The sequence below is a fragment of the Podarcis filfolensis genome (genome assembly GCF_964270895.1).
Source record: "Podarcis filfolensis genome assembly, chromosome: 2".
In the NCBI taxonomy this organism is placed as follows: domain Eukaryota; kingdom Metazoa; phylum Chordata; class Lepidosauria; order Squamata; family Lacertidae; genus Podarcis; species Podarcis filfolensis.
The window spans coordinates 91,214,044-91,240,649 of NC_139605.1; the positions used below are offsets into that span (position 1 = coordinate 91,214,044).

The 26,606-nt window shown below is 46.4% G+C and overlaps 1 protein-coding gene across 1 annotated transcript in view; it reads right to left on the bottom strand.

Moving 5' to 3' along the window:
* Positions 1–26,606, bottom strand: part of LOC310755363 (polycystin-1-like) — a 78,120-nt gene that overhangs the window by 33,796 nt on the left and 17,718 nt on the right. The window contains exons 10-28 of the mRNA XM_083597996.1: positions 26,457–26,604; positions 24,574–24,848; positions 22,711–23,472; positions 22,050–22,181; positions 20,565–20,740; positions 18,288–18,424; positions 14,133–17,800; positions 13,077–13,232; positions 11,797–11,934; positions 11,404–11,686; positions 10,781–11,012; positions 9,671–9,830; positions 8,983–9,123; positions 7,392–7,533; positions 5,660–6,265; positions 5,297–5,456; positions 3,522–3,780; positions 2,048–2,243; positions 1,660–1,827 (exon numbers count right to left, since the gene is read on the bottom strand). Of these exons, the coding sequence (XP_083454122.1) occupies positions 1,660–1,827; positions 2,048–2,243; positions 3,522–3,780; positions 5,297–5,456; positions 5,660–6,265; positions 7,392–7,533; positions 8,983–9,123; positions 9,671–9,830; positions 10,781–11,012; positions 11,404–11,686; positions 11,797–11,934; positions 13,077–13,232; positions 14,133–17,800; positions 18,288–18,424; positions 20,565–20,740; positions 22,050–22,181; positions 22,711–23,472; positions 24,574–24,848; positions 26,457–26,604 (7,939 nt within the window). The remainder of the gene's footprint in view (positions 1–1,659; positions 1,828–2,047; positions 2,244–3,521; positions 3,781–5,296; positions 5,457–5,659; positions 6,266–7,391; positions 7,534–8,982; positions 9,124–9,670; positions 9,831–10,780; positions 11,013–11,403; positions 11,687–11,796; positions 11,935–13,076; positions 13,233–14,132; positions 17,801–18,287; positions 18,425–20,564; positions 20,741–22,049; positions 22,182–22,710; positions 23,473–24,573; positions 24,849–26,456; positions 26,605–26,606) is intronic.

The following is a 26,606-nucleotide window of genomic DNA, read 5'->3' on the forward strand; positions in this document are numbered from 1 at the left end:
CTTTGCTCCTCCCTGGTCCCTTTTGATTGGTTTTTTTTTTTGGATTTAGTTTGCAGTTAAGGAGGAAAGAACTTAATCCCGAGTCCTGGTTCAGAAACCACACCAAGCCAAACTTCGGCATAGCACAGCACAGCAGCTGAAGGGAACAGGGAAGAGCATAGCAATTGTGAGCTCCTCTCTGGGGTCCTTTATGTTCACACAGCTTGGCTTAGCACAGTGTTTCTCAGACTTATTTCTCTGGGTCGCACTTTAATATAAATTTACTTGTGCCACACTGAATTTTTTATTGATAAGAAATACATTTCAAAACACAGCTAGTATCCTCAGTATCACTTGACGCTCTTGCTCTCATTTTGAAGATATCTATCCATATTCTGCAAATAAATAAAAAAATTCTTTGATACTACACTATACAGAAATGTTTAAATGTTTCTTTGACTGTCCTTGAATCTTCTTGCCACATTTGTGGTCTTCTCCCTTTGAGAACCACTGGGTTATAGTGTAATCAATTTATGGCAAGCAATACTACAACATTTGATGATGGAAATTAACTTAACAAATTCATGGAAGGAAGATCTATTAAAGGCTATCAGGCTGCACAGACACCATTCATTTAAAGCACATGACTTCCTCCATAGAATCCTGTGAGTTTATCCCTCAAGGAGCTACAATTCCCAGCACTTTTAACAAACAAAATTCCCAGGATTCTTTGGGGGAAGTCATGTGCTTCAAGTGTGCTTTAAATTTATGGTGTGCATGCAGTCTTATGCTGAATCGTTACATGAAGCAGAATGCCAGACTCAGGGACAAATAACCAGGGAAAGCCAACACCATCACAACCTGCTTGTGAACACTCAAAGGTACCTGGCTACCTAGAAATTCTGCTGTCCATAGCAAATTCCAAGGCTGGGCTTTCTGGACTGTAGGCACCTTGTTTTTTGCTCTGCAGTGTAATGTAGTGGTTAGATCATGGGTAGGCAAACTAAGGCCCGGGGGCTGGATCTGGCCCAAACACCTTCTAAATCTGGCCCGCAGATGGTCCGGGAATCAGCATGTTTTTACATGAGTAGAATGTACAGTGGTACCTCTGGCTGCAAACGGGATCCATTCCTGGGGCCCGTTCACAACTTGAAAATAACACAACCTGCGTCTGCGCACGCGCATGATGTCATTTTTGCGCATCTGTGCATACGCAAGCGGTGAAACCCGGAAGTAACAGTTTCCGGTACTTGCAGGTCGCCGCGGAACACAACCTGAAAACGCGCAACCTGAAGCAAATGTAACATGAGGTATGACTGTATTCTTTTATTTATAATGCATCTCTGGGTTATTTGTGGGGCCTGCCTGGTGTTTTTACATGAGTAGAATGTGTGCTTTTGTTTAAAATGCACCTCTAGGTTATTTGTGGGGCATAGGAATTAGTTCATTTTTTTCCCCTTCAAAATATAGTCCGGCCCTGCTGAAAAAGATTGCTGACCCCTGGGTTAGAGTGTCGGACGAGAACTGGGGAGACCTATCCACTATCTCTTAGCCTAAGGGTGAAAATGGGAGGAAAGGGAATCATGCACATTGCCCCTGAACTCCTACGAGGAAAGGTAGAACATAAATGTATTTTAAAAATTTAAAAGCACAAAAAGAGCATTGATTGTCAAGTCATACCTGTGTTATCATGCCAGACGTGGATCTTCCAAATCTCTCCTAGGTTTGCATCCATTTCTATTTGGAAAATATCCTGGCTGTTTCTCTGGAAGGCCCAGCCCTTGTCCAGGTGGCGAGAGCCGCTTTTGTTCAGCCCATATAATCGGATCCCTATATGGGCTGTGGTACCTTCAAAAGAAGCGCAGCATAGCGGAAGGTAATGTTAAATTAAACTCCTGTGAATCATTAGCTCTTTACAACAAAGGGTCTCATAGCACCTTAAAGACAAACAAATTTCTCAGGAGTGAGTGGAAGGTGCAAATACCAGGGGGGGAAAGGGCGAGTACGGAAGCATGTTCAATGGTGAAACGGGCTGTCAGAACAATACCCTGACTCTTCCCATCCATACCTGAGCCTCTTTTCCAGCCTGTCTTCACTATCAGCCAGTACTTGTACCGTCCAGGCTGACCACACCGAGGGATGATCCCTACCCGAGTGATGTCAATGTCGTCCAGCTTGTGGGATATCAATGCTATCCCCAGGTAAATGGAGAAAAGGACGGTGCAAGTGATCAATGCCAAGGGACTCTGCCAGGAATGCTTCCTCTGGAAAAAATAAAGCAGACTGGGATTGGTGTGCATAGCGGGGGAGGAGGGGAAGGCTCCAGGTTAACCAACCAGTGGAGAAACTGTGGTTCTCTGCTATACACACACACACACAATTTCAACATATCAAAACATATCATATTCATTATTTTTCCCCTTCCCCCCCACCTCCCCAACGAACCCTCCCTCCCCCCCAAGACTTCTCTCAGTTCCTCTCTCTGATTTCTCAACACATATTGTTCTCTGCATACTGTAATATTGTATAAATCCTTATATTATCTATCTACTATATTAACCATCAATAAATTTGTGTAGGTTTATTCAAAACCTGCCAAGGAGTCCAGTCATTTTGTTGTCTTTTTAGATAGTTTCATTCTTCTTTGAAGTCACAGTTGTCCTTATCTCGAAGTTTGTATGTCAGTTTAGCCAGTTCTGCATAGACCTTTATTTATATATTTGGACACTTAATATACCACTCACATTTAAACAAATCTCTACATGGTTTACACACCACGCAATTCAACAGGAGTTGCCCCCCCTTCCCCAAGCCATCCCTTGCTTTGCTGATCTCACATTAAAGCCAAGCAGATGATGCTTCTTACCCATACTCTAAAGGAGACAAGGCTTTCTGTTTCCAAGTCATTGTGGACCATGCATTACAATATATCAGGCCCCAAAAGCTGCAACGTAACTGTTTGTTTTCTGCTACTCTAATAGGCTACACATATGTTTGATCTTCCAAGCTCCACAATTATTATTATTATTATTATTATTATTATTATTATTATTATTATTATTAAATGTATCCTGCAGGTGTTTTATTTCATTCTTCCTTTGGATTAGTGTGCTTCATTGGTCATCCTAATGGATGTTACGTCACTTCATGCTTGACACCTGAAGTTTGTTGTGTTTTGGGAAAACTGTTTAAACAGCTTGTGATGCGCACACAACTCATACCAGCCACAGGTGGTAGCTCATGGGTACCACAGGTAGTAGCACCACAGGTAGTACTACGAGTAAAGAATATATAAAATCCTGGGCATTTTGGCTTGCTTGCCTGGGACTGCCAAAACAGCATTTGGTGGGTCTCTCTATACATGGCTGGAGCCTGATATTCAGTGAGAAGGATCCCAAGCAGCGCAGGCCTGGAATATCCTCCCCATTAGGGCCATGCATATCTCAAGGAGATCAATGTTAACAAGATGTTGCCCACCGACTGATGGGAGCCTTGCCCACTCATCTTCCCTCTGCATGTCTAACTGAAAAGGAAGTTCTTACCGGTGGCAAGAAGACAACACTGTGAAGAGGCACAAAGAGGCTACCCCCAAAGACAGTGAGATGCTCCGTCAGGCAGACAATCTCCTTGGGGCTGGTGGCAGCTGTTGGGGTCACTCCATCTGCACTCCACTGCATGCTGGGAAAATGGAAGTACTGGCAAAGGCTGGCAAAAACAGAGACGCTGGCACGGACGGGGGAATGCCAGAAGTGACTGGTGATGTTGATGTAGTATTCCTGATGAGTCGCATTGAGATGGTGACTGGATGGAAGAGGTCGATAGCCACAAAATTAGTACAAGTGCATAACAGCTACCTCTGGATTAACTAACACTACAGGGAATGTAAATAATCACTGCAGTTTTGATCAGAGGGGACAAGGAGCACTGCCCCAAGGAGAACATGCTTTCATGTCCTTTGAATGCTCGATATGAGACAAGTATCTGCTCAGAAGCAGGACTGGATTTAGGTTCGATGAAGCCCTAAGCTACTGAAGGTATATGTCCAGCTGTCCTTTGTCAACAACAAATTGTCACTGTTTTTTGTGTTGAAGATACGCTATATGGTAATTTATGGACCTAATAGGTATCTAAAGCCATTTGCACATAACAAAATATGTATTTTATCAAAGCAATTGTTGAACTGAAATACAATTAAAGGATCAAGTTTAAGGTGCTGCTTTTAACCTTTAAAGCCCTATACAGCCTAGGACCCTCGTACCTACGGGACGGCCTCTTCTGGTATTCCCCATGGAGGACCTTACAGTCTACAAATAACAACACCCTGAAGATCCCGAGCCCCAGGGAGATTAGACTGACCTTGACCAGAGCCAGGGCCTTTTCGGTCGTGGCCCTGGCCTGGTGGAATGCTCTCTCACAAGAGACCAGGGCCGCAAGGAGATTTGACATCTTTTCGCCGGGCCTGCAAGACAGAACTGTTCTGCCAGGCCAGGGTTCAGACTGACTCATTTTCTCTTTGTATGAACAAGTACAAAGGAGGTTTCCCAGTCCACTCACAGGTCCTTCTAATATCAGTAGAAATAGTTGGTCCTGGCAAGTATTAACAGCTTTCAATTTTAACTTGAGGATGGCCATTTGTCCAGTCTCCCCACTTTGGCTCGAGGGTTCAACAGTGACAGCAGCTCAAGGAATTGGGAATGGGAACAGCCTCAGGGTCAGACATGCTAGGTCCATGAATAACCATAGTTTAGAGGTCCCGGGCCCTAAGGAAGTCACACTATCCTCCACCAGGGGCAGAGCCTTTTCAGTGATGGCTCCGACCTGGTGGAATGCTCTGTCCCATGAGACTAGGGCCCTTCAGGATTTAACCTCCTTCTGTCGGGCCTGTAAGACAGAGCTATTCCGCCTGGCCTTTAATTTGAATTCAGCCTGATCTTTTATTTCCCTTTTCTTCCCTCCCCCTCCCCTTTTATGAAGATCACCCACTCTGAGACCCCACAGCTAATTCTCCCCTGACCTCCTCGCTGGCCCAAGTAGGACCAATTCAGCCAGCTAGCCCTGCGGATTATTTAATTGATTTCTGATTTTTATTGTTATTCATGTTTTTATACTGTATTTTATGCTGCTTTTATAATTAAGTGTTTTAAAGTGTTTTAAATTTGTTGTTTTCCACCCTGAGCCCAGTTTTTGAACCAGGAGGGGCGGGGTATAAATAAAAAAATATTATTATTATTACTATTATTATTACTATTATTATTATTATTATTATGAGAGAATTTGAGAGAGAAAAGGGGTGTCTGGATAGGCAAGCAACACTTACAGAGGAGAAATTAAGAGGGTGACGTCCCTATTGCGGTTTTCCTCCAGACCATTAGAAAAGGCAATTTCCTCCTTCAAGGTGTAGTGGGACTCATTGGGAGATGGAGAATTATGTCCGTAAAGATAAAGGGAGGGAACCTTCTCCTGGCTGAAACCAAAGCCTGGGAAGAAAGGATAGGATTGTTTCAGTCCACTTGCATGAGCTAGAGAAAATTAAGTATGAAAGGAGAGATAAAACAGGTTTGGAAGAGGAAGTGCCACATTGCTGCTCACCAATGGAGTATAAGGACTTTGTGTAAGAAATCCCTGAGTCTCACTTACCATTCTCCACCATTCCCCTCCCACTTTTCGCTGCCACACTTACCCTCCATCACAGTGAAACTGACATGGACGTGTGTCCCTGTCACGTTGCTGCCTGATGCAACTTTCACAGTGAAGTTAACAGAGTCTCCCGGTGGGATGACCAATAGTGTTTGGGGCAAGACTTGCAGCTTCTGCTGTCCAGCAGGTAATCGCAGGCTGATGGCTCTCTCCTTAGGCAGGTTGGCAACTGAGATCGGCGCTCCTGCTGGAGTGGTGAACTCCAGAAGCGCAAGGCGGGTGGAAATGGCAGAGTTGGTGTAGTAATTGAAAGGGAAGGGGTTGATGGCAAGGTCCATGGTGACCTGCACCACCTCCTGGCTTTCTGCCAGCTGTTTGGCAAGCGTCCTGGGCATAGAGAAGAGGCACTCCGCAGAGGGGATCGTGCACAGCAAATTGCTGGCATCCGCCCTTTTCCCCTGAACGTGGATATCGGAGACGGAGAGCGACAGAGTCTCCTCATTCAGCACTCGGGACTTCATCAAGGACCTCATCAGAGCACGAGTGAGATTGAAAGCCGAGGAGACCCAATTCCTGAGGGTTGGTTCCTTCGACACGCGGTCGTTCGCCACCATGTGCAGTCTCGTGTCTTCAGTAGTTAACATTATTCCTAGGAGCAACATGATGACATATCAAGAGATGCAGTCCTTTATAGCTCACTCCTATACCTGTTTTCACAATCTCCCTTCAAGGGATTATGTTTGCTTAATGACCTGAGAGAAGGGCCCACTCACAGTAGGTTTTCTTTGTGTCTTGAAATATACTTGGAGTCGAGAGTGATTTCATGCTCTTTATTCAGCTCATAGTGGTGAGGAAGAATGGAAGTTCCCCCAGAATGTCTGCTTTATATACATTATTTACACAATGGGCCCCACGTGATTGGCTAATTCCAGGATTCTCCTGTAAGCCAATCAGGTTGCGGATTCACTTCCACCTGGAGCTGGATTGGGTGGCTCCTGTGGACCAATCAGACTGCTGCATTTTGGATCCTATTCAACTCAGTACATAACAGTCTTCTCTGACAAATCTGCCAGGAAAGGTAGCTTTTCCTTCATACCAACTGCACATAAGTAATAATAAAAAATAAGGAAAACAAAAAAGGCCAGAATTCTTTAAGTAGCTCCCAGAAATCCATAAGCATGTGGTCTGCAAGAGACCTTTGCTTAGCATGGGTGTCATGGACATTGTTCACTGTTGCTATGTAATGTAATGATACGACTTAGGTATTTGACTTTTTGGAGTTAGCCCTTGGCATTGATACGGAAAACAGATTCGTATCCTTTCTTTAAGGGGCAGCATGAGAACAAAGGCAAAGGATAAAAGGAAGCCATGGGAGAAATTTCTTACTAAGAGTTGGTAGGAGAATAAGTTGTTTATACACAACAGGAATATAATTTGGGAATATTTCCACGCCAGGTGGAAGTTCTGTCTACTTTTTTTCCTTCTGCACTATTAGGAACAATTTGATGAGTAGAGGGGAAGACAGGCCATGGGTATAATGTAGCTTGACCTGAAGTTTTATAACCTACAAAACCCACCCTAGTCCTTTAGGTTTGTGGTGCCATTTAAAAAATCTAAATAAAAGGAAGACAGCAAGTTGTTTTGCTTCTGTTGGCTGCAGGGCTAGAAAGGGGGGGACCAGGGGCAGGAGTGGAGACAGAGACTGAATCACAGCTCCAATACAGCCCAAGTGCTGCCCCTGTAGTTATGGCAGTCGTCTGCCCTTTGTTGCCTACCCAGGATTGCCAAGATGCTGTTGCCAGTGGAGGCGGGGGTTTCGTGACCTTCTTTTGTCTCGCTGTGGATAACTTGGATCATTCTCTTGGCAGCTTCCAGCATTTGGGTACGAGATCCAAGGCTGAGCTCTTCTGGGAATGCCTGGTGTTGCAGGGGGGAAAGAGGACTTATTCACTGCTTGCCCAAACGCACAATTGTTCTCTTTGAAAGGACACATCAAGTGAGCCTCCAGCTCCCCCAGACCCCATTAGTTTCCTTCTATCACTCAGAATGATTTGTTTGTTTGTTGCATACTAAAATAAATAAATCAATAAGGCTCTAGGCATCTTACAAACGGGGTTGTATCCCATGGGACTTCCCCTTCCTCTCTTTCTCTGCTCACAAAATCTGCTCTGGTCCCCCAGCTGAGTGTGTGTCAATGTGTATGTGTGTGCAGGTGTGCAAGTGAGAGGAGAAGAGGGGAGAAGTTGCATTGCACAAGCAGAAGTCTGCTGCATGAGCAGAATGGCAGCACTGGCGACAACCAAGAAAGATAAGATGCTGCGGGAGGCAGATGGTTGCTCTTACTCTGAGTGATAATTTTTTCTCTTCTGCTTAAGGAAAGAGAGAAAGCTCCTGAGATGGGCAATGGCATGTCAAAACTAACAGCTCAGCTTTAGCTAGCGAGGGAGGAGAAATTCAGCATTTAAAGCTGAGTCCATCAAATCCACACTTTCTAGAACAATATGCAAACTGAAACACAAATATCCTAAATTCAGTTATCCAAATTTTGTGATGCACTTCTCCAAAGAGTGTTTCCAAAAACGGATATCTATGGGGAAAGTGTACATAAACATGAATATGTCTCTGAAAACAACATATGAAACTGCATTAAATTAGGAAATGCATCTTGCAAAAATGTCCAGAGTCAAAACTACATATACAAACATGTTTATTGGGAGAAATTCACACTAAGGGCTAATCCGGACTGCCTCTTGCCTCTCTACTTTCCTCTGGGGAAATCCACTCTTTAGCCCTCAGCTGGAGCAAACAGCAATTGTCAGGTGGGATAGCTCAGTCAGTAAAGCCTAAGACTCTCAAGGTTGTAGGTTCGGGCCCCACGTTGGGCAAAAGATTCCAGGGACTAGGAGAGTCTGGTGGTCCCTTCCAACTCTACAATTCTATGATTCTATGTTCTAATTTAGAGCTAAAGAGGGGTTTTCCTGGGAAATGAGGGGGTCAAGCGGAAAACCACTCGGCCTCGTGCTTTCTAGGCATGGGGCAAGCAGAAGTGTGGCTGAGACCCTAAGATAACAGAGGAATTATCACGCATCACTTTCTGCAGGATTTGGGGATATATCACAAAACGCTGTGAAAAACCTGAATTTAAGATTGGGAAACCAACAGATCCTTTTATATCACTAGCTCTAGCACAGATTTCTTGGGGAGGGGATTACTATGAAAGGACAGCAAATAGCTAGTCAGCTTATTGTTATATTTACTGCCATTTGGATTTTCTGCCACAGGGTCCCAAATATTGTGGGCCATCATTGCAACACCTTCTCTGACTCCAATAGAGCAATGACAAAACATCTACTGGAGGAGTCCTACCACACAAGCCCTCAGTGCAGCACTAAGCTGAGCAACATCCTTCACACTGGAGATATTCAGGGAAGCCAGAGCTGCTGTGACATTGCTGCGGATGGAGATGCGGTCCCTCAGCTCCTTCATGCTATACCCTCTTCCAAAGTCCTGGAAAAAAACCACATGTGGCCAAATCACCTCTGCTGGAACAGAATACTGCCAAAAAGAAAAAGAAAACCTGCCCAAATGGGGATGATACGTATTTTTTAAAGTGCTTTTTATTATTATATTTGTGTATCACCTTTCCTCCCCAAAGGATATCAGGGCAAAGTAGAACGTGGCCTGAGAAAACTTGAATAATTCAATCGACAGTGAAGATACAAAAAACAACACGCCAGCCAATTTCCATATCACAACCTCATTCACTGTCGGGCACCAAGTTCACTCCATCCCCGCAAAGCTAAGGTGTGTGTGTCTTCGGCTGGCACCTAAGTGTTAACAAATAAACAGGCAAGTGCAAACAGAGGGAATGCCACAACTGGGGTGTCACGGTGAAGAACACCCTTTTTCCTAACTCTGCACAACAGATCCTAGCTGTGGATGGGACTGTGAGCAGGGCCTCCCTTGAGAATCTCAAGTTCCTGGGTGTGCAGGCATTGTTAACCTGTACGCAAATGTAAAGCATTCTCCCCCCCGCCCCCCAGCAAGTGCTTACGTGATTCAGCAGGCTTATGAGAGCCAAGGAGTACGGAATCACCTCCTGTGGGTTTCCTTGCTGGACCACACCCCACAGCTCCGACTGACTCTTCTTCTTCAACCAGCTGGTTATGGTGTTGAATCCTGAAGGGAGTTCAGGCATGGTGAGAGTCAGGGTTCTGAAAGGGAGAGCGGACAGAATTTGCAAATACACTTTGTAAGTGCAAACATACTTTGCAAGCATCCCTCCCTCCTCCCTGCCCGTGCAAGCCACACTTAGAAAGGTTTTGCTACCATCCTCAAGTACTGAATGCCGTAAAGGTAAAGGGACCCCTGACCATTAGGTCCAGTTGTGACTGACACTGGGGTTGCGGCGCTCATCTCGTTTTATTGGCCGAGGGAGCCGGCGTACAGCTTCCGGGTCATGTGGCCAGCATGACTAAGCAGCTTCTGGCGAACCAGAGCAGTGCACGGAAACGCTGTTTACCTTCCCGCCAGAGCAGTACCTATTTATCTACTTGCACTTTGACGTGCTTTCGAACTGCTAGGTTGGCAGGAGCAGGGACCGAGCAACTGGAGCTCACCCTGTCGCGAGGATTCGAACCACCGACCTTCTGATCGGCAAGCCCTAGGCTCTGTGGTTTAACCCACAGCGCCACCCGCATCCCTCTGAATGCCATAGTAACCTCATAATCAAGAACAGAACTGTCCTCAAGGAAGTAACACAATGACTGCAGCTTTAATCTTTCTCCAGGTAGAAATAAGTATTGCAAAAGCAACGCTGTCTGCCAGTGGCAGTGCTGTGCTGCCTCCATCTTGACAGCAGCATCCCTGCCATTTCCTAGAACAGTACAGGGGGCGGATGTTAGCAAGGTTAGGGCTGTGTGGGTGTGCTGGAGGGAATGCCAGATTAGCTCTGCTTGTGCATCAATGCAGCCCAGGCCTTGCCAACCTCCCCCCATACTGTCCTGGCAAGTGGCACTGATTCCACTGCTAGGACAGCAGCACAGCACAGCACAGCACAGCATGCTGTCTTCTCCTGCCTGTTCTTTTTTTCTTCCTGAGTCCCTGGAAGTACAAGGCACAGAGATCTCCTGCTCGGCCCATCCCAAGGAGGTCCCACATTTACTGGTTCAATGCCAAGGTCTTTGCTCCCCATGAGTCCTCAAGCTCAACTAGGATGTTGACGCTGGATTGGTTGCCAAGAGCGCCTGCGGGCAAGAAGACGCTGAAGGCAGACTTGACCCCTCGATACAGGCAGGAGTGCCAACAATGGCTGCTGTGAGGGGAGCACATTTTGGCAGTCAGGGTGTAGATCAGCTGCTGCTGCTGCGTTGGGCTGCTGTCCTCATCCATCCAACCTGAAAGAGTCAGAGCAGGAGATGCAGAAGGATATCGGATGGAGGAGGTGTAAAGGTATACATCACTTCAGCTTGGTCACATGAGAATATGAATCAATCTGGCTCCAACACAGCTGTATATGCCTGAGCCATGAACTAATCCCATGCAATGCTAGTCTTTGTCTATACTCACACACATATACATAAATTACTGTCTAGTGGTCTGGCAGGCAAAATTACACATGACCCAGGTACCTACGGAGCCTAAATGACAAGACTGCCCTCCCTGCCTGCAGCTTCCACAAAAGTGGAGCTCAAACAGCTTCCAAAGGACAGCTCCTTGAGTTGCAGCTGTTCCAGTTCTTTAACGGCACTGAGATCCCCACTGGGGAAATCTTGTTGCGTTACTTACCCATGCACTGAAATCTAACTGGTGTCTCCAAGATGTAGATATTGTTTTCTGGTCTCAGAATGCAGAGCCCTCCCCTGGGTGGGTGGTTTGGGGTGAGGGTGATGCCGGCTTCTCCCCGCAGCTGTCCTCTAGGCTGAGTGACCAAAACGGTGAAAGTGTAGTTCACTCCATCCTGCAGGACTCCCTGCCTGATCACCAGGTCCCGGTTGGAGTCCCCAGTAGAAGTGGCCACATTGTCCAAGGTCAAAGGCTGGCCATCAGAACTCCGAGCTCTCCAGCTGTACTGCAAGGGCCAGACAGCACAGATCACGATACATCAGAATGGCGCCTCTTTTTAAGCGCAACTAAAACCCTGCTGCTCTATAGCCCTGGAATCAGAAAAGAGCATCTCACCAGCGTTCCGCTGTCGCAGCTTTCGCACCGTCCAGACAGCGTGACATGGATGCTGCTGCTGACCTCGTAGCTTGACAAAGCACTGCAGGAACGGCACTCCAGGGTCACAGGCAGGATCTGGCTAGATGCGATCGAAACCTGCCAGCGGACATCCAAGTCAATATTAAAGTCAGCCCCAAATCAAGACACAGCAGGCTAGTGGGTACAAATGGAGCAACGCGACCCTACAGAAGAGGAGCAAGATGTCCAGCAATGGAGGAGTCCCTTGGACCTCTCTCAGGCAACGTAGCAGAACTGTGGTGAAGGGTCCATCAGAGTGTGGACAAAAGCCAGTACAGTGGTGCCTCGCAAGACGAAATTAATTCGTTCCGCGAGTCTTTTCGTCTTGCGCGGTTTTTTGTCTTGCGAAGCACGGTCCGTCGCAACTGCACCTCTTCAAGTGGCTTTAAGAAAAAAGGAAACAAACTCGCAAGACGTTTTCATCTTGCGAAGCAAGCCCATAGGGAAAATCGTCTTGCGAAGCAACTCAAAAAACGAAAAACTCTTTCGTCTTGCAAGTTTTTCGTCTTCCGAGGCATTCGTCTTGCGAGGTACCACTGTAGTGTGTCTAGGGGGTTTGCCCATACTGCACTTGTCCCTGAGTGCTAAATCCTAACATTTGGTCTCGACTGGGCTTGCCAGCTTCATAGCAAGCATATGTGCATTTGAGCGTTATTCCAGGGCTCGGTGCTTTCCTTGCCATTTGGCATCCCTACGTACATTGTGTTTCTTTGTCAAAAAGAAAAGAAGAGGTCATTCAACAAGGCAGTCTTTGATCTATGTCTTTGATACAAGAAGACAGGAACTAACTGTCCAAGTCAGCAGGGAGGAATCACTCCCCTTCAGGAACTCCCTAGTGCAGCTGAGGGGGCTGTATGGAGCGGCTTGCATTCAGAGGGTGTTCTGTGGAAAGAAAGAAAAAGCTCTGTTTTTAAGCAGAACTTTCTTTCTTTCTTTCTTTCTTTCTTTCTTTCTTTCTTTCTTTCTTTCTTTCTTTCTTTCTTTCCAGAGGAAGTGTTTTGACTACAAGGCATTTTTATGCAGGGGGTAAAATGTTTCACTTTTAGGAGCATTTTCCCCTCAGCAAACTCTTCAAAAAGACTCCCTATAAGCAACCATCAGCGACTGCCACATACTTGTCCTGCACTACATGTTCACTGTGTCTGTCTGTCTGTCAATTTATATGTGGGGAAGTCAGAGTGGCCACGTGAGACTAGAGAAGGTAAGAAAGCCAAGCTCACCGTCTGTGTCACCCAAGCAGGATCTTTACCAGGCTTCCTCACAGTAAGGTTGAAGTGGTAAGTTGCTCCTGGATTCAGCACAGTGTGTGGGACAATCACTCTGTCCAGGCCTGCCATAGCAGGGAAGCCACATAAAGTTGTGGACACATTAGGTGCCTGTGGCAGAGAGAAGTTCAGTTAAGGGCCTTTTGCATTAACTATTTCTGCTCTGATGCTGAAATTGAGGCTGGAGGGGGGAGTGTAAGGGCCCTGGTAAAATCTTATGAAGCAACAGATTTTGAAAGCTGCCATACAATTAAAGTAGAAAGTTGTGAGAGCGGAGCCTGGCCTTATGTTCTCTGCCCCAGGGCCATGGACCTTTCCCTACCCTTACTCAAAAGTTAGGACCACTCTGCAGGCCCCTGTAAAGTGAGGCTCAGTCTTCTCTCTCATACAAAAGAAGTGAGAATGGACAAGAGGAATGCTCTCCTGGTATAACAGCTTTTAAAGGGCAGGAAAGGAAAGGAAATAAAACAGGTGCTAGGCAGGTAAAGCCATAGCTCCAAACGCAAAATGAACTGGGAGCATACTCCAAGTGCACTGTTGTTTCTTCATTTCCAACTGCTGGAAATTTGGTGCCTTCTGAATTTGACAGAATTTGACATAGAGAGGCACCAAATTCACAAAGTGTTGAATTCAAGCCATGGCTGCAAAGTTTGAATCACCAAGCAACGTGTGATGGCAGGTGATTGACAGGTGGGCAACTCCTCCCACCTGTCAAAGTGGCCTCTGGGGAATCAGTCGCTTCTAGATTTGGCCCTCCAGCAGAATCCTGTTTCACCACCCCTGCATTAAAGCCTTCATAAAAAGGAAAACCCACCTTTTCAGGTTATGGTTCTCATTAGTTAATCAGCACCAGGGTTTCCCAAACTTTTTGGACTACAACTCGCATCATCCCTAGCTAGCAGTGTCAGGGATGGTGGGAATTGTACTTCAAAAACAGCTGGAGACCCTAGTTTGGGAAACCCTGGTCTAAACAATGTGTCTTATTGCTGCCATTCCAGGTCCTCTTCTTACCTCCAGTTGACAGTCCCAGTGGTATGCCAGAGAGGAGTTTCCACCCTTCTCCACATCAGGGTCATATGACTTGCTTCCATCTAGAACCAGATCCATTTTGGCTGTCCCTCTCCTCCAGGATCCTCCTTGGATGACTGGAACTAGCTTGCTGGAAAGCACAGTCAAGTTGCTGCAAGCCATCCGGGCCAAGGGTGTGTTCTCCAGAGAGATAGTGAAAAGCAGGCAGTGAGGACCAACGTCCAGGGAGAGCTTGGGGAGCACAAGGCGAGGGGTTAGCACATCTACATGCGGTAACGAGACTGCATCGGTCTTGGACAGAGTATCACAGTTGCAGCTGCGAAATATCTCCCACCGATACAACGCCCGGTAGGCTGTGCATTGTTTCAAGTCCACATCAGCCTCAAAGTAGGTGGTGTAAGATTTGGAGATCACAGAGAGAGGCTCAACCAGCTTCAGAGTAGGGCTTTCACAGAGCAGCTGCTGCACAGTTACTTTTGACTGGGCCAAGACAAAACTGATGTTGTTGTAGACTCTCACTTCTACCAAGAAATCACCAGCTTGGCGATATTTATGAAATACTCTCTGATCTCCTTCACTGGTGAAGGTTTCGGGCGAGTCCCCAAAATTCCACTCCATGTGAAGGTTGCTGCCACCAACCGCCATCACGTCAAACGTCACGGTTTGATTGACAAATGTCCTGGTGCCATTGCTGGACAGGTCAACAGTCACTACCGGCACCTCTAACGTTCTTACCACCAAGAGAGTGTCTGCACAGAAAGCATTGGTGGCCTCAATCAGAATGGTTAAATTGTCTTTGCCAGAGGGGGTATATGTCACCTGCTGGCCTGTGACATTATAGTTGGGCAGCCCAGGGAGCCGAAATGTCCAGGAGAAAGCAACGTTCTCTCCAGCTTGCACGGCTGCTCGGAGTGTAAGTTCTTTGTTGGCTTCCAGAATGGGCGGGCAATCATCTAAGAGATGCAGCCCCTTCACCTTCTCCAAGACCTTCACCGTGACAGTATCTGTCTGATTACTAACGTTGTTGTAAGCAGATGCCAGCACCTGGTGGTCGCCTTTCACTGGAAAAGGAAAGTGGAAGATCCCCGCAGGGTTATCCACCTGAATCCCCAGCAAGGGGAAGTAGAGGGCAAAGGTCACTCGCGAGCCCTTCAACACACGGAGTGTGAAAGTAACCTCATCATCTGTGCACACTGTCCTCTTGTCCACTGTCACAGCCAGTCCAGCCACAGGGTCTTGGATGGAGATGGCACCCAGAGCTGTACTCTCACTAATGTCATTCCAGACCCGCAGAAACACTCCGTAGTCTCCAAACTGCTCAAATCTGTGAGAGATGTTCTGCCCACGGGAGAGGATCAGCTTCTCCTCTTCCCCCCTCTGTAGCTGCCATTCCCATGCAAGGTCAGATCCTGCATCCACCACGCCCAGAAGCTCTACTGAGGTGCCTGACTTCAGGAGGAAGGGCCGCATGATTCCTGCCATGCTGAAATTTGCCCCAGAAACAGGTTCCTGCACTCTGAGTTCTGTGGAGCCATTGCTGGATCCCAGGGCATTGTAGACTGTGACAAAGACAAGCTTGGAGCCTAGGGTGTTATAGATGTGCGAAAGGGAAGGTGTGGTGGTAAGCAGCAACTGTGCGTCCTCCTGCACCTTCCACTGATAAAGGAGATCGGTTCCCGACACCACAGAAATGTTGAGGTCCACTGGCTTTCCTACTGCAACATTATCAGCAGCCGATTGAACCTTCACACCATGAACTCTCTCCAAGACTTCCAGGGTAAGGCTGGTGGTGACTTCACCCAGTGCATTCCCAGCCTTCACCTCCACCAGGAGCTCCCCACTTGTATTGGGGCAGAATAAGAACAACTGTCCTTCAGAAGTAAACAACGGGTGCTTTCCTTTCAAAGCTGCCCAATGGAAGGTGACATTGGAGCCCTGAGCAACCTCACTGGAGAGAGAGAAGGCTTCCGCAACGGCCACATACTTGTCCTGCACTACATGTTCACTGTGGATTTGCACCCCTTGGACTCTTTCCTGGACCTCTACAGTGACATTTGCCTTCTCTATGCTGACAGCATTCTCAGCTACGGCAAACACCACAAAGGTGCCAAGAGTGGGGAAAGCGTGAGTGAAAATGGCCGCTCCCTCTTGGAATCCAGTTGTTTCACCAACAGCCCAGCGATAGCGAACACGATCTCCTGCAGCTAAAGAAGATCTGAAGGTGACTTCCTGCCCTGCCTCGCTCACTGGTTGCTCAGCATGTAGAGTCAACAGCTTGACTGGAGTAAGCACCGTCATGGTGAGTGTCGCTGTCCTGTGACTGACCAGATTCTCACCCACCACCACGATGGTAAAATCTCCTGCTTTCTTATAGGTGTGGGGGGCTCTTTGACCCACCTGATGAGGTGAGGCGTCTCCAAAGTCCCACTGAAATGCGGCTGTAGTGTCCCAGCTGACTTCAGCCACAAAGTCGTAGGGAGTGCCCACAGCTAGAAAGATGCCCGTTTCACCACTATGGTGAATGGAGATGGTATTAATGGCCTGCTGAGCTGTGATATTTACCGAGGCGTTTTGTTGGCTGACCATGTTCCATACAGTCACAGTTACCATATACAACCCAGCCTCCAAGTACACAAATGTGATTTCTGGAGTTTTGGAAGGCACTGGGTCTTCACCGATGCCAAAATCCCAGTGGTACCTGTACTGGTGCTGAGGGTCGGGTCCTGGATCTACTTCAGCCAAGAAGGAAAGCGGTTCCTCTAAGGCTACAGCAGACATTGGAGCCAATAGCTTAACTGAGCTGATTTTGTCCTCTACACAAACGGCTAGTTGACGGGAAGCGCTGCTCATTGTGCCATAGACAGTCAGATTCACCTGGTAATTCCCAGCTGCCATGTAGCTGTGAAGGACCGTGGGGTCTCCATGACGAACAGTGGGAGGGTGGCCATCTTGGAAATCCCAGCAGAACATAACCCCTTTAACTGGCCCTGTCACAAAAGCTTGGAACCGGGTCAGCTCCCCACTGGAGAGACAACTAGGAGCCAGGATGCTGCTAATACGCAGTTTGTAAATGTTGGCTATGGTGGATGCTTCGTTATAGGCCGCAGCACTGTGAACTGTCACTGTTATTGTGTATTTTCCTTCAGCAGCAAAAATGTGAGAAACAACACCGTGTGACAGATTTCTGTAGATGGATCCATCTCCCATGTCGAAAGACCACCTGACATCTGTGCCAGAGGTAACTGTGGCATTGACAACGGTGACTGAACCGAGTTCACTGGGCCCACTGCACACTATGTGCAGGCCCATAATTCCTTCCCTGACAGACACCGATGCCCATGATGTTATGTCACTGAGATTGTTATTGACTCTTAGGGTCACATTATAAATCCCAGCCTTTTCAAAGGAATAGCGCACAGTAGAATTTGGTCCCTCCTGTACAGGTGACCCATCGCCAAAGTTCCAGGAATACCATATGCCATAGAGGGAAGGAGAAACCAAGGCCTCAAACTGAGTAACCTCTTTAACCAACGGAGAAGCTGGACTGGGCAGTATGGTCACCAGGGTTATGGGAATGACAGCACAGACTCTGGCCACTTGGTGAACTTGCTCATACTTGCTGAGGGCTTCAGCTCTAACAGTGTAGTCACCTACAGAAATAACAATGAGTACGTATCACTCAGGAGTGGTAATAATTTTAAATCTAACCCTAGAAAAACCACAAAAGCTGTTGAGGTAGATTGAAGTGATTGGCAGGTGACAGCCAATTTAGGTGCAGGGGCCTCAGGTTCCCCGCGGCTGCCACACAGCAGGAAAGCTCCTTCCTCACTTTACAATGCACCTCATTAGCTTTGCTTCCCTTCCCATATGTGTGTTCCTGTCTTGGTCTCAATCTCCTATGATGCTTTTGCCTCACCTGTTCTCTTCTGGTTTCCTAGATTTCAACCTGCTGGTTCTTAGTCAGCCTATCCTGGCACCTATTTTCCCACACCATTTTTATCCTCTCCCCACATAGCTCTCTCAGCTGCTATCTTCTCATCCATCTATTCTCCTCTTCTTCATTTCAGGGAGAAAGGCGTGACTTGAAGCTCCTTGAGCTCCCTAAGTTATCTCCTAGTATCAAACCCATTTTCCCACCTGGCTGAATAAAGGCATGGGTCACCCTTGCTGACACTTGAACTCGTTCTGTCTGTGGATCTGGTCGTGGCAGCTGAGCATCGTAAGGAGGAGCCAGGGTGGTCTCTGCCTCTGGGCTGCCATCACCAAAATTCCACCTGCAAACAGAAATACAGACCACAAATAATGCATTGGATATACTGCGGGCAACCGGCAGAGGTCACAATGAGAGCGGCAGTGTTTCCTAAAGCGTCTGCACAAAGTGACAATTTGGCACAGAATTTTTACCAGTGATGCCTGTTGACCTGCCTGTCCATGAACAAAGGAAATGTGAAGGGAGACTCCAGCATGAAACTCTCTGAATTACATTTTATCAGGAATTCAGTTCTATCATCTGTGACTTGAATCAAGATTTTTATCACACTATATGTGTTTGCTAACTTACCAAGGCCAGGAAGTTTCTGTTATCACCAACATAGCTATCCTAATTGCCACTTTAACTGTTTTATTTGATGTGATTATTACTCTCCATTCTTTTTGCAATTTGTTTCCCTTTGGTCTCAGTGTTCTCCATTCCCATCCACCGCCGTCCACAGGTGAAACAACACAGGGGAACCCATATATAATAATAATAATAAATAATAAATTTTATTTATATCCCGCCCTCCCCAGCCGAAGCCGGGCTCAGGGCGGCTAACAACAATAAAACAGTACAACAGTACAACAGTACAACACTCTAAAATCATTCATTATAAAATTAATTCAAATCAAACCACTGGCAACGATTGGGCCAGAGCTCCACGAAGATTGCCGAAGGAGGGAGTCAGGCTGTGCCCTGGCCAAAGGCCTGGTGGAACAGCTCTGTCTTGCAGGCCCTGCGGAAAGATGTCAAGTCCCGCAGGGCCCTAGTCTCTTTGACAGAGTGTTCCACCAGATTGGAGCCACAGCCGAAAAAGCCCTGGCTCTAGTTGAGGCCAGCCTAACCTCTCTGCCCTCTGCCCTGTTAATTAGGGATTATACTTCTTGTTGCTGGTGAACTGGATCCTGGCCCATAAATCCATAGTAAATTTGTTAGTCGCCAAGGTGCCGCAAGATTCTTTTGCTGGTTTTGTTGATCTGGAGTACTGAAAACAAGACCCAGAAAGTTTACCCTATCTCTGCCTGAGATTGGACTGGACTCAGCAACGGCAATGATAAATTCCTTCCCAGAGTTTCTTCTGTGCCCCTTATCACATCACCCCCTCTGGTACATCTCCCACATTACCTATCACCACCTTTAGCCCCTGCCAAAAATTCTGTTTTCCACAAGATGGATACAATGCTTGCTGCCAAAGGTCTGGAAGTCAAGCAATTTGCAAGTCCTGGTTGCACAATTTGTTATTTCAACACCCCGAATGTCTTTTTGCTATATTTATTCCTTTTCCAAAAGCCATCTCTGGCATGGTAGTTCTTGCTTGTGGGGTACACTAAAGTGGGGACATTACAGGTACCAGCAGAGCAGGTAACTCCAGGGTACCTTGAGAGAGCAGGTTGTTGATTTAGATTTTTTAAAATTTTAAGTTCAGTGATTCTCCCAGGCACTGTTATGTTCTGACTCTGACTTATAGTCCGATCAGAAAGCAGCTTTCTCCAGAGCAGATGAACTGGTTATTCTGATTTTTGTTTGTCTGCCTTCCCCTGAAATAGGTGACTTGTCTTTCTTACATTATTTTAAGCCATTTGCTTTGCTGGCCCTTGTAACACCCCCCCCCCCATTTTAGTGTACCCCGTGGTGGTCTGCTGTGATCTGAATTGGACTGTTGCCCTGCAACAGCCTGATTCTTGGGTATCTTCCATGCCTCATGGTTCATTTTCTACCAAACCAGTGTGGCTTTCATGCACAGGCAAAGTCACAGATGCAGTTTACTATGCCTCCTGAACATCACCGAATGTGCCAAAAAAGAGGGAAGGGGGGAGTACTAGGAATTGTCATATATTTAGGGGAAGATACCAGGTCAGACTGTTTGTGCATCCATGCATAGGATGAGACTGAGTTGGTGGCTACTAACTGAGCCATTACATAAGTTAGCAATTCTATACTAAAAGCTAAATTGGGATGAATTTAGCAGAAGTGTTTGTAAGTTAGCTCAAATGAAGGTTTTTTCTGCAGAAAACGATGGTGTGAATTGGCCTTGAGTAGATACACTGGCTGTTCCCAAAGAGCTCTTCCCTAAGATTGTGTGTTCCTTGCAACTTGGATTTCAGTGATGGACAATCACTTGAAAGCACCTATCCAGACTTCCTTGCCTTGCTTCTTACCTCACCATGACATCCACAGCAGTGTCTACTTCCACCCTGAATATCATAGTCTGGGGAACATTGACTTCCACAATTCCAGGGAGTCCCAGCAATTCAGGGTGAGCCAAGGGGTTCATGGGTTCAGCTATGAGCATCAGTTCCAAAGATTTGAAGCTCACCGGGTTCTTTGCTGTCAACTATGAACAAAGAGGAGAAAAGCAAGAAACCTTTGATCCCAAACCAAATAAACCACCCAAATCCCATAAGTCACTGAAGCATCTTCTGATAATGCTCATAGCAGCTCAGCTATGCATTTGCTTCTGTAAGGTAAAGATAAAGGGATCTCTGACCATTAGGTCCAGTTGTGCCCGACTCTGGGGTTGTGGCGCTCAGCTCGCTTTATTGGCCGAGGGAGCCGGCATACAGCTTCCGGGTCATGTGGCCAGCATGACTAAGCCACTTCTGGCAAACCAGAGCAGCGCACGGAAACACCGTTTACCTTGCCGCCAGAGTGGTACCTATTTATCTACTTGCACTTTGACGTGCTTTCGAACTGCTAGGTTGGCAGGAGCAGGGACCGAGCAACGGGAGCTCACCCTGTCGCAGGGATTCGAACCGCTGATGAAATATACTCAGAGTCGCAAAGTGATTTCATGCTCTTTATTCAGCTCATAGTGGTGATGAGGAATGAATGTCCCCTCAAAGTATCTGCTTTATATACATTATTTACACAATGGGCTGCACATGATTGGCTAATTCCGGAATTCTACTGTAAGCCAATCAGGTTGTGGATTCACTTCTATCTGGAGCATGATTGGGTGGTTCCTGCCAACCAATCATACTGCTGCATTGTTCTAGGACCAATCAGACTGCTGCATTCTGAATTCTATTGTTCTAGTACCAATCAGACTGCTGCCTTTTGGATCCTATTGTTCTAGGACCAATCAGACTGCTGCAGTTTGGATCCTATTCAACTCAGTACATAACAGCCGACCTTCTGATCGGCAAGCCCAAAGCTCTGTGGTTGAACCCACAGCACCACCCGCGTCCCTTATTTGCTTCTGTAGAGAGAAACAAAAGAGAACAGCTTGAGTCAGGAAGTCCCTGGCTCAAAGGAACTCACAGAGAAGCTGGAGGCAAGCCCCTCTCTCTGTTATGTTACAGTCTCTCCCCCCCCCCCCCCCCGCACCTCATGTCCTCACCTTTCTAGTCTTGGTTCAATTTGCTTACATCAGTTTGTAATTTTTTAAAAAATCAATCCATGCAAGACTGCACACAGTTTCATTACATATATTCATTTTTGTATGCAATTTTCACATTCTGACATGTAATGTCTCCTAATAAACTGGACTACCTTATAGAGCTGTTGTATGAAATACTGAGATAACAGATATAAATTGCTGTACAAATACTACTTCTATTCCTTGAAATGCCCACATGTGCAATGCTCTACTATGGGGTTGCTGTTATTGCTGTTGTTGTTGTTGAATGGCTTTGGTTTCTCACCTTTAACTTATACGTAGCAGGTCTCTTAAATGTGACACTGTAGCTCTGACCATTGTAGGCAAACATATCCATGTTATCAATCACCCAGGTGTAAGAGACAGAGGACCCCTGGCTGATCTCAGCAGTAAATACCTGGTTAAAGCAAAGAAGTTGCACGATGAGAATAACCCATATATTGGCTATAATGGCTGAACTTTGGGCTAAGTATTGGGGAGCAGTAAATGAGTCTGGGTCTGGGTAGGATACTTCAGTGACCTGGGACTGAGGGGTCTGTGCACTGCCTAACACTCCAATAACTCAAGATCATGACTGCATTGTTTCCTAGTTCAGAGGTACAGTCCTTGTCAATTCTGCAAAGCCACAAAAATCAGTATAGGGTATGCATCTATGTACAATATATTTTTTTCATATAAGAATAGCTAGCCGTGCCCTGGGGTCACTCCAAAAACAATGACAATCAGTTCTTCTGTAGCTTACCCATTAGAAAGAAGCATCTTTCATTTGCAGTTTTCCCCGTTAAGATGTTGTTGCTGGGGACTGTTTGTTTTACTGGAATGGCCAGAGCATCAGAAGGTCCCTGGACCACTATCCTCAAAACATGACACCAGACATCCCTCACATAAAACAAAGAGTTAGCTTTGGAAGGAACATCATAACCCACCTGTGACACATCCACTAGCATCCGGCATGGTCCAGGAGGCACCACCCTGAGTCCATCAATGGCATCATGTGACTGGATCTTCACAGACAACTTCTGGGCACTGACCTCATTGGAAACAAGGATGTCCAAGATCTCCTCCTCTCTTGGTTTATCCATGACAAGCTTCACCGAGGAGAACCAGGTGTCTGTGGTCTCTCTGTAGCAGGAGGGGACACGGAACACAATCCCTGCTGGGCAAGCGGCCACAAACGGCACCCCAGCCATGTCCACCGGGGACATCCAGTTAGCCACAGCCTTGCAGCCGGAGGTGATCTTGACGACCAGGAAAATCTCCTGCTTTGTGGGTATGTTGAGCTTTCCGCTGAGTGGTGTGGGGTAGATAAGCTGCAGATCGCTGACTTTTGACTGCACTTGCACTGAGCAGCTGGCCTGTGAGCTGCTGACAGCATTTCTCACCGTGGCGGTGTAGGTGTAGGTACCAGACTCCAGCCTTTGGGCCAGCATTGGAGGGTTTGCCAAGCTCTTCATTGCTTGAGCAAAGGTCACTCGTAGGTCACAAAGCATGCTGTCCACCCAGGTGGGGTTGGGCGGCCCAGGGATACCTCCTTCCCACCAGCTCTCCTGCATGAGGCTGATGTAACTCTGTCGCCAAGGGGAATCTGTGTGCGGATGGCACTGCAGGAACGAGCCCCTATCAGCGCTGTGCTGTATCCCTATGATGTCACCCGGATGGACAAAGATCTCTTCTTCTGGCAGGAGAACCTGAAACGCACAGACAGCTGAAGCTAATCAGAATCATTGGGAGGCAGCCTCCATTTAAAGTACACACACCTGGTCTTCATTCAACTCCTTCCTACGGTTGTGCACAAGAAGCAGAACAGTGTACCAGCAAGTAATGCTAATCCATATAAAACATCACAAGACCACCACAATCTGACCTTTTAACATATGTGGTGGAACTGTAAGGTATTAAAAGAATTCTGGGAAATGATATATAATGAATTGAAAAAACTGTTTAAAATAACGTTTGTTTTTTAAAAAATCCCAGAAGCCTTTTTGTTAGGAATTGTAGGTGTAGAATTACCGAAGGAGCAGAAAAGACTGTTCATGTACACAACGACAGCCTCCAGGATGCTGGTAGGCCTGGAAAGAAGACAACATCCCTACCAGATTGGAATGGCAGACCAAACTGTTGGACTATGCAGAAATGGCAAAAATGACCGGGAAAATCAGAAATCAGGAAGATCAAAATTTCAACAAAGAATGGGGGGGGGGACCACTGTAAACATTTGAACTCTTTCACAGGTTTAAAATAACTCTTGTAATGTAACAATGACTTTGGACACAATGGGCAACTTTAAAAATTGGAGTGTCTTAAAATGTGCAGTAGAAAAGTTTAAGTAAAGAACCCATGGAGAGGTAGAGGGAAGTCTAAAGATTTGGAAGAATCTTGTTTATTTGTTTTTATCTATGCTTTTGAATGTAAACATTAATTTGTAAAAACCAAATAAAATTTTAAAAAGACCACCAAAATCTGAGCAGCACGTATCGGACTGAAAACAGGGGTGCCATGTAGCTCCTCCTTATGACTCATTTGTAAAAGCGGATCTGAACAAAAACATTTTGCATGGCTGCCGAAATAGCAAGGTGGGCCAGGCTAAAAAGAGGCTCCCAAGGTGAAGAGGTCCCATGACCTGGGAGCTATCACAGCAAGTGTTTCCCACGTGGAACCGCAGAACCACTTCCTGTATACCTAAGACAAAACAAGATGTGTGAAGAACCTCAAAGCATAGAGCAAACACTGAACGAAAGACAAGGGTAAGGCTTGTTTACAACCCCAAGGCAACTCCTAAATATACTTACGTGAATGTGGGTGTTTTCATTGCTGGGAGCAAGCAATAAAGGAAGATCAGCCACTATGGAATAGAATGGCGAAGCCCCTTTGTACCGCGGAGGGTATGAGAATGGCTGGGTGTGAGCAGTTGTGTTCTCAAAGGCATATGAGCTGCAAGGGCTGGAGATATTCAGGCAATGATCCTTCAAAGGGCACCACTGTTGCCCACTTGGGCATTCACCCATGGCATTGCAGAGTGGCTCAGAGTGACAGCAGGCAAAAGGTGAATGAAGCCGTTTGCACCCTGAGGAACAAATAAAAGGGCACTGAATCGCACAAAAGATACAAAACCAAAAAGCCAGATGTCATTTCTATTTTAGGAGTGTGCATCAGCTCTGTAAGGTAAAGGTAAAGGGACCTCTGACCATTAGGTCCAGTCATGGCCAACTCTGGGGTTGTGGCGCTCCTCTCGCTTTATTGGCTGAGGGAGCCGGCGTACAGCTTCCGGGTCATGTGGCCAGCATGACTAAGCCGCTTCTGGCGAACCAGAGCAGCACACGGAAACGCCATTTACCTTCCCGTCGGAGTGGTACCTATTTATCTACTTGCACTTTGACGTGTTTTCGAACTGCTAGGTGGGCAGGAGCAGGGACCGAGCAACGGGAGCTCACCCTGTTGCGGGGATTCGAACCGCCGACCTTCTGATCGGCAAGTCCTAGGCTCTGTGGTTTAACCCACAGCGCCACCCGTGTCAGTATGGGGGCTCAAATAACAAGGCAAACTGGGATGATTTGCAAATCCTTTCCCCTCCCAAGCTGATGTCCAAAAGTCGCATGTTGCCCTATCACTCTGTTCTTTCTAAGCTTCTCTTTACCTAATAGCTCTAATTTTTCCTATATTTTTTGTTTCTCCAGGTCCGTGGACTTTGCAGTAAGTGAGGCTGCTCAAAATTTTGCCTGTGGCACACCGAAGACCCTGAGTATTTTTTGCTAAAGCAGTTTTTTAAAAAAAAGAAGTTAAAAACTTCATTTAAGGGTTTTCTTTAAAATCCTATCTTGTTGTGCTTTAAAACAAAAGGCAGAACTCTCAGGCAGCTTTACAGATGGTCTCGTGCTGTCAAGCATATCAGAGGAAACAATCAGTCACTGGAAAGCAAAGACCAATGCAAAGCTGCAAAGCTTTTTGAGATGTGCAGGGGAGAATACACCTGGGCACATCTTAGTTATTTTAAAGAAAGAGCAAGAGGCAAACATGCTCCCTCCTCATTATGGGGGAAAGTGAATCACTTTTATTTACCCCACAAAAAGCCCCTGGACCAATCTGTCGGCAATTTGGCAGGTTCACTGCACTCTGGAGGGACTACTCTGCCAGTAAATGTCATCTACCTTGGTGAAAAACAGGAGGAAGTTATAACATTTTATATTATCTATGGTAGCAGATGAGGAATACAGAGTTTTATTTTTTAAAAGGGTAGTTCAGAACCTAAATTAGAGATCGAAGCAGAGAGAGTACAGAATGACTTAGAAACAGATCAATATCGTTTTAAACCACACAGATACAGATGCAAGGTGAATGTTTGGGCCCACGGACACACTCTTATCAAATTTATTACTGTGATCAGCATATGCAAAGGTTGTAATTTAAGAACCGCATTTTAGAAGAAATGAGTGTGACTGGAAGGCAATTCCAATTATAAAAATGAATTAAATGGTGGAATTAACAAATGGGGGGGGGGGGGAGAACTGTAACAAATCTGCAGCAAAGCCATTTTCCTCAGCTGAAAACAAGATGTTGCTAGGGAGAAATGGCAACTTATTTTTTAATTAAACTGCTTTAAAGAATAAAGACAGAATCTGTTATTCTTTGACCTAAGGGATTGCAAGGAAGGGAGCAGAAGGGGTTTCTCCCTTACCTGGTGGAATCAAATGTTGACTGGGACTGCAATACGGGCGGAAAATCTGGAAACGGGCCTGGATTGGCTTATTTGTTGCTTGCATAGCAAAGTCTAGGGAGGCGACTGTTCCATTGTGGCTGAACCAGAGGCCAGGAAAGAGCATCAGCT